Source organism: Sipha flava, unplaced genomic scaffold, assembly GCF_003268045.1.
Source record: "Sipha flava isolate LNK unplaced genomic scaffold, YSA_version1 35741_pilon_pilon, whole genome shotgun sequence".
NCBI classification, from domain to species: Eukaryota; Metazoa; Arthropoda; class Insecta; order Hemiptera; family Aphididae; genus Sipha; species Sipha flava.
Genome location: NW_020273052.1, coordinates 1 through 8285, shown reverse-complemented (window position 1 = coordinate 8285; position 8285 = coordinate 1). Strand labels below are relative to the sequence as shown.

The 8285-nt window shown below is 41.9% G+C and overlaps 1 protein-coding gene across 1 annotated transcript in view; it reads right to left on the bottom strand.

Annotated features, from left to right (window-relative positions):
- LOC112687545 overlaps nt 1–8237 on the bottom strand; it is a gene marked incomplete at its 5' end in the record, with an annotated part of 9282 nt that extends 1045 nt beyond the window's left edge. Inside the window, 4 exon segments of the mRNA XM_025560285.1 lie at nt 32–1143; nt 3074–4856; nt 6935–7328; nt 7972–8237. Coding sequence (XP_025416070.1) covers nt 32–1143; nt 3074–4856; nt 6935–7328; nt 7972–7984 — 3302 coding nt within the window.
- Nucleotides 8238–8285: the final 48 nt, after the last annotated feature.

The following is an 8285-nucleotide window of genomic DNA, read 5'->3' as shown; positions in this document are numbered from 1 at the left end:
CCGCGCGGTCGGCGGGCGCGCGGCCGCGGTGGACGACGACGCAACGGACCGCGGTCGGTCGGATTCGCCGGAACAGCAAGAGCTCGCGTCGTCCAGCTCGTAGCCGTCCGGTAACGGGTCCGTCTGCACGCCGACGGACACGTCGTCCGCCGCGACGGCGGCCGGTGTGTTTTTGGCGGCGGACGCGAGCAGGGCGCGAGAAACATCGGCAAAGAAGTCGTCAGACGACGTTACAGATGTCTCTCGCTGATCTAAAAAAGGGACCAGGGCCGAGTCGGTGTTGCGGCGCGGGTAACGCGATCCGTTATCGTCCACGTCGTTGTCGTTGAGCGGTTTGGTCTTGATGCGCGGCGGCGGCGGCGGTGAAGGCAACGGCCGCAGCTTCATCTTCTCGATTACGTCGCCTGAGAACAGCGCTTTGGTCGAGCTTTCGGCTACGGGACTGGTCGCGCCGTCGTCCAGGGACGAGGACCGAGGGGTCACGGTCATCGTTTTCCTCTGATCGCCGCGCCCCGCGGCCGCGGCCGGCGTCTCGGTGTCCACCACGTCGCCGTACTCATGTTCGCGGGTCGGCAACCGGCGCCGGAGCGGCCGCGACGGTCCGATCGTGTTGTACGCGCGTGCCGGCCTCGAAGGCGGTGCCAGTAGCTCGGCCTCGGGTCGCCGATCTCGGTCCGACGACGACGGCGCGTTCCGGTTGAAAGTGTACGACCTGGGTATGGTGAAGAACGCGCCGAACTCTTGGCTCTTGATCACGTCGTACGACTTCTTCCGCCTGTGCCTAACGGGCGACTGCGGTGGATGCAGCAGCGACATGGACTGCGACTTGTCCACGGTCGCGTAGCCGGCTGTCACTGTCGGAGGCGGAGGTCGTGGCGGTGTGTCCCTGGTTTTCACCGCCGCGGCCACCGACCGTTCCTCGACGTCCGCGTCCGTCGTCAGTGACATCCGAGAACGTCGCAACGGCGGTGTCGGTGCACCGCTGCCTCCGCCGCCGCCGCCGCCGCTGTTGTCCACTGCCCACGGTGGCCGGATGTCCCTTGTCATGGAAACGTCCCGCTCGGAGCCGGCCAACGACGTTCTGGACCGGCGCAGCGGAGCTTTCGGGACGGTCTCCGAAAAATTCATCGAAGGCAGAAATCCCTGAGACACGGAAAAACACGTGTTACGCATCGTACGCAATGGTTCAACAACATTGGGTTTGAGGGTGAGAGGATTTTTAATCGTACGAGTATTTTCAAACCGGGTAAAGTGTTTTTAGACCCGTATGCTGTTCGAACACATTTTTAGCTAGAAAAAAGATGACCTTTAAAAAAGTGAAAACTACTTTTAGCTACTTTTTTAACTACTTTTCGATTTATCTTGGCCGAAACTATTGCAATTTACTATAAATACATCTTGGGGATCTTTTTCTAAATGTAATTTATGATTGTGCAATGAAAAATTATTATCAACCTGTTCTTAGTTGCGTTATGTTTTTAGTTCGTATCCAAAAACCTTGCACTTTCATTCTTATTTTCGATACCCACTGAACACATATACCCAACACAAAAAGTTATGCTATACGCTGGAACAAATATACTGTGTTTCTTTATTCGAACCAAATTTCGCGAAGCTACTTTTAATACGAACAAAAGAAAGATTAAATAAAAATACTCATAACCGTAAGTTCTTAATACAATCAGTAGTTGAGAAAACAAGCAATAAAAGTTTCGTGTTACCGTAGCTTTAGTTTTAGGGGGAGAGTTAATTTTTTTTTTCTCAACTCATAAATATATCACCATGATGTTATAGTAAATTACGTCGAACACAAGTTGCATTTACAAATTATTACAAGTGTTGACCTTTATTAAATTCTATAATGTCAACGTGAAGCTTAAACTATAAAACCAATAAAAAAAATGTGTTTGCCAAATGGTTTGTGAAAAAAATAATATTTTTTTTCAATTGAGTACCTACCTATAAAAAAGTACTTTTTTACGTTTTAGAGTAAAATTTTCGTTCACGCCTCTATTAGGTGTGCAGAAAAAACTTGAATTTGATCACAATGAATGCGTCCACTACAAATAATTACTTTGGTATTTATCGTAGATTGTCACAGTTTTTTCCTATAATACACAATTTAATGTGTCCTTATGATAAATATATCTATTTTTAAAGACGTGTTTTTAAATTTTTTTCAGTTGATTTTAATTTGTGACATAAAAATTTAATCTGTTTATTTAGTAAGTAACGTGATTTTAATATAATGATGTCGAAATATTTTTAAAACGTAACAATTTGTTAGACATTTTTTAATATTTTTTTTCTTGGAAAACATTCTGTTTATTGATTATTAGATTTGTGTTCAATTATATTGATGAGACATACGAAAATCGTATTTAGTATACGTATAATATAAATCATTATTGTTAGTTATATCGAATTATTAAACTAGATTTCCATTATTTCTCTTTTTTTTTTTTTTTTTTTTTTTATTGCAACCATAGAAAAAATGTAAACACAATGTCTGTGTTTATATTCCGGCGTTTATTCCAAACAAGACAAGTTAGCAGAGCGTGGGTTTCAAGGCGACATAAAAGTGAAGAAAAAAATTTCATTTCCGTTCACGCATATTATTGTACAGCTGCTATTGCGTCGAACATTGAACTAAATATATGGAACGCGCATTTAATTAGTTTTAAAAACAAGTCCCACTATCCCGGTAAACTGCCATTTTCGGAAAAGTCATAGAATTATTAATATATTAACCAATTCGAAATGGTGACTTTTGATGATGAGACACTTCTCGGTTAAGAGTGAATGAACACACGATGCGCATTTCATTATGTATTCAGTTATCGTATGAACGTTCATACCGAATGCGGTGAAACCCGCAGCAGTCCAAAATGATGGGCCTGTCTTGAGCGTAATTTTTTTTCGCGTTCATCACAAATAACATAACGTGTTCTTTTATTATATCACGAATACTGAAATAGATAAGGTAGGAACTAAAACGGAGATCATAATATTTCCCCTGACCTTGTGCGATAATATCGTTAGTTATATTCGCAACTATATTATTGTTACTCACTATTTGTGACTGGCTTCTCTTCCTGGATAAATCAATCATCGACCGTGTGTCGAACGTGGAGAACTTGGTCATGCGATGCCGGGTTGGCGGTTTTGGTGGCATGTGCGTGACCGTTGCCGGTAAGTTCTCCTTCTGGGACGTCCTCCAAGGCACTCTGAACGTGGACGGTAGCGCGGCCCCGTTTTGCGACGGCTCAAACGTTTGGCTGGTAATAATGTTTTCCGGTACATCATCATCTTCTGGCTTCTTGGCCGGCTTAGTGCCTCCGAACGATTTCGGCATCGTGCTAAACCGGTCCACGTTTCCGTCGGCTGTGTTCTTAGAGCGCGTGGTTCTCTTCAACGAATTGGTCCGCGATGGCCTTAAAGGCGTAGCGAAGCCACTGCCACTGCCGTTATTGTCATTGTTGTTATTGTTGTTATTGTTATGGTTTTTGTTGTTACCGATCGTACTGTTGTTGACGCCTTCCACTGACCACGTGCGGTTCGACCGGAACACGTCTCTGATCTCCGACGACAAGTAATTGCTAATGTGCACGTCGCCACGGCTTAAGCCTTTCTCGCGCAGGAAGAACTCGTCCGAGTCGATCTCTTCGATCACGCCCGGCCTGTGGTCTGATAAGCTCTTGGTGTCCTTCGATCGCCGGCTGCAGTCGTCGCTGAGCGATATCACTTCTTGCAAATCACTATCACCGAACTCAGCCAAAGACTCCTTGGACACGTGCGATTCGTCCAGTTCCTCCTCCACGGCCAGCGTGGCCGTTTGCTTCTCAGTCGGAGCTGGCGTAGACTCTTTGTGCGTGCGGAAGAAGCGCCGGCGGAACGTGTCCTTCAATTTGTTTGGTTCTCCGTCGTCGCCACCAGACGGCTGCGTCATCCCCGCCAAGGGTGGCGGCGTTTTTGCCTTGTTTGCCGCGTTAATTTTCCTTCTCTTGGAGAATATCCGCGGGTACGTGCCGAAGTCCATGATCTTGGGTCTGGAAGTCTCCGGTTTTGACGTTTTCGACGCGTCCGACCAGGTGCGTGACCGGAAACCGGATATGGACATACGGGAAGCTCCGATTTTCGTCGACTTGGACGGCCTTGGTGACTCCGATGAAGTCCTGGAGAACCGGCCGAACCGTGGCATTGAGAACCGTCCGCTCTTCGTGTCCTCCGTACTGGCTTCATTATTGTCGCCATTCTCCGGTTGATTCCTCGAAGTGAAGTTGGCAAACGCAGTGGAAAAGTTTACTTTGGGTGCGTTAAACGTGAATTTTTTAGGAAGCGTAGCAAACTGTCCGAACTTTCGGCGGCTCTTCTCACCGTTGGCCGCCGCATCTACCACAATTTTCTGCTTGGGCTTCCGTTTAGTTACTCCTTGCAATTTAGTACGCAGTATGTCAGCCTTGACCTTAACTTTCTGCTGAAACATTTTCATGCGTGTTTTGTTCGCATCCGCATCGCCCACCGATGAGTTTTCGTTCTCGCCCTCGTAAATCGACTCGTCAGACTGTTTTTTCTTGACGTCCTCCTCGTCGTTCTCCTCCTCCTCATCTTCTTCTTCCTTATCGTCTTCATCCTCGTCAGCGTTGTCATTATTTTCTGACTCTTTCACTCCGGATCGCTGTGGCTCGCTTTCGGGCTCTGAGCCCGTGTCGTCAGCCATCACCAGTTCCTCGGTTAACGGTATGCGCAGGAAATGACGGCCGTCGTCTTTGGCGGACGCCTGCACCTGTTTGACCACCGGCGCCAATATCCGATCCGTGCTGGCCGCCGGCGTAACGGGTTCGTATACGTGATCCCTGAAACATTCAACGGAGTAGTGGTTAAAATAAGTATTTTTAAAAACGTATAGTGCGCTGTTGAAAATTTGGAACGGGTTCACGGCGGAACGGGCGCTGTTGAAAAAAAAACGGACGCGTAACAACAGAAGGGTTAAATTTATTTATTATTTGGCGACAACGGAGACGGAGAGAATCCGACATGCCAAGAATCTTCTCGCGAGAGAGCGAAAATTTATTTATAGGTATCGTTTATGCCGGAGCTAAAAGTAGACAGTAGATATGTGGTTAAGATCCGGCGTGTACCTATATACATATCGTGTTCGTATAGCCGCCGTGCCCGTAATACGTTTAGCAGTTTTCATTAGATTATTCTTTCGCTAGCCGGTGGCGGTCAAGATGCGTTTGAAATAATATATTATTCGTGCTTAATCGCGTAATACGTATATTACAGACTTCACAAGTAAAAGCGTTCTTTTATATGCAACACTGCATCCCTCAGTTATTACGGTTTTATATAACTATAGATGAGCGATTTAAACCATGCGTTTTTTGTACGTATTAATTTTTCTTTTTTTTTTCTTGTTAAAAATGTGTCAGTTTTAAAAAAAAATAATTACAACACTAATTATAGTTAGCCTTAATATAGAACGATACGACTCTATAAGCCGAATGTTAGTTTCATAAATAAAATAGTAATTTTTTTTTCTTTTTCCAGTTCGTTAAAAACCATCAAGTATCAAATTATGATGACATTTTTTGTACAATGTGTACTCACCCCATTGCGACGTTTGTTTGATTCGTGAATGATTTTTCGAGTTAGTTACGATTTTTGAAATTTAACAGTGCTTTTTGCATCTCTGAAGAAAATAACTATCATTCAGTGACGTCGGAAGACCAGCTGCGGCCACAAATGACTTCCGGACTACACTGAATTGTCAGACATTCCCCAGATTCAACATCGCCATGCGCCACACAATCGTGCTCGATTTTACGTTCAAAAAAATCGAAATTATTGTATAACAGTTGCCAAAAGTGTTTTGGCCGTACGGCATATTCTGAATAATCAGACGTGTGTTATGTTATGTTATTTATTTATGTTTTGCCTCCAAGTTCCAACTAAAATCTTTTGGCCAATAGTTAAGATTTTTGTCATATTAGAGAGCCAAATGCACCATCAAACAGCAGGTATGGTGTCATTGTACCCGATAGTTTGCTAAAATTATATTATTAAATATTGTCATGTGACTACGTTCTTGGCTTGTTCAAAAATTCGCCAGAATAATGTTTGCATGTAGCTAACGTGTAATTAAACTATTAAGTATTAATTTAATATTATATAAGCAATACTAATCGTATACTTAATGATTTCTTTTCAAAACCGATGTACAATGTTTTTAAGTGGATATTTCGAGTTAACGCTATTTACCGAATTATAAAAAATTTCAAAAAATATAACTTCCGCCGGACACAACCATTATATTAACAGGAAACGAAAAAAAATTATACACATAACGTCTTGCATATAAACTATGTCATAGTTTAAGAAGAATTCGTGGTACATATAAATTATTCAGTAGCTAATATCTTATCATAAGATAAATGTTATTATTGTTTAAAAACGAAAGGATAATTAATTATAACATGCGCACCGCACTCGAAGTAAGCTTATTTTTGTCCTAAGAAATGAACATTGATAATCGTAGCGTTTAGAATGTGCACCTATTAGCTTTCCCATTACCAAAACAGCAAAAATATATTTAAATGCAAACATTTTTTGCTATAAAATTGATGTAAATGGTTTTAAACCACTTGAATATTTGGATAATATTTATCAAACTGTTATCCGTTGTAATAATCTTGGGTTCATCATTGGGATCTATAGTTATTTTTATTATTATGTGAAAAAATATATTTATTTTTGATTTGGCATTGTTATACGAAACGCCTACGGCAGGTGCATCAATAGCGAAATTGTGTTCCCCGCGCACATTAGGTTAGACAACATGATACGGTCTTAATAAATGTGATTTATTTTTACTTAAGAATTAAACTAACGTACTTTAACGGGTTGACAGCGTGATTGACGGTGTACTTGCCTTTCATACTTCACCCAAGTATTCTCGTCAAACGGTGGCTTATTCAGATGGGTCCACGGGTATCCTCCCACCGATCTTTTTCTCTTCACTTCCTCCCAGTGATAGGTAGCTGGCGGAACTGGTGGAGGTTCGGGTGTAGTCGATCTGTCTGGAGTGGACCTGGCCGGTGTCGTGGACATGGCCGGCGTTGACCTACCCGAAGTAGACATGCCGGAGTTAGACCAGCCCGGGGTGGACCGGCCTGATGTAGACCTGCCTGAAATGGATCTACCCGGAGTAGACCTATTTGAAGGAGACCTAGCTGAAGTAGATCTACCTGGAGTTGATCTTCTGGAAGTTGATCTGTCCAATGATGAACTGTCCGATACATGGCTGTTCCCTGATTTGTGTGCATCTAATCGGTTTTAATATAATTAATAAACTGTTTAAATATTTCTTTAGTATAGAAATTACGTTAAAAGAAAACGGATTTAACGAATATACATGTGTAGATCATTATTTAAAAATCGATCAATAAAATCTGTTATTTATGAAAATGATTATAAGCATTCGTCGATTTTAATTTATATTTAAACACATATATTGAATGTTAGTATTGTTATTGAACGTCCATATGTAAATTTTTTATCATATGATTGGGTGTTCATAAATATAAAATGGTATAGAAATGTACTAAAAAATTTGACGACAGAAGTCATTAAAAAAAAAAAAAAAAATTAACCTATCTCCGCTGATGCGTCGACCATATGAAATAATAATTATACCTTATTTTATATATTGTTTTTAAACTGGCAAAAGCATATACAATTTTTTCCAAAACAGTAAGCGTTGAACAATCTGTTTATTTTCTATTTCTACACGTTATCAAATACGTTATTAATTACCAAACTAATGGTTTTTTTAATTTTTTGTATAGTTTTTAAAATTTTAATATTTGAAAACCTTCGATTCCTTCACTATATTACTGGATAGCGATACGATAACGCACACAAGTAACATTATGTAACGATTATATAAAATATTATATAGGTACCAACCTGGCTCTTCCATTTTCAAAACTCGTCGAATGTCACACGACGATATTTGTGCCGGCGAATTCCCGGACGAGTATCATTCGGGTTCACTGTTATCTATTTCGTCAAATCCTATTTATTTTAACTTTTTTTTTTTCGTATTTTTTCGACGTATTTTTTATAGAGCTCGGTCGACGAAACTGCAGTCTCGCACGTAACTCACGCACCGAAGGCGGAAAACCATTTGTGTGTACACTCGTTTACAGTCTCCGCGCTCAACACTGATTGGATGACGTCCAGGTTTGTCAAGTAAAAATAAACTCGACCCTTTAGCTTTG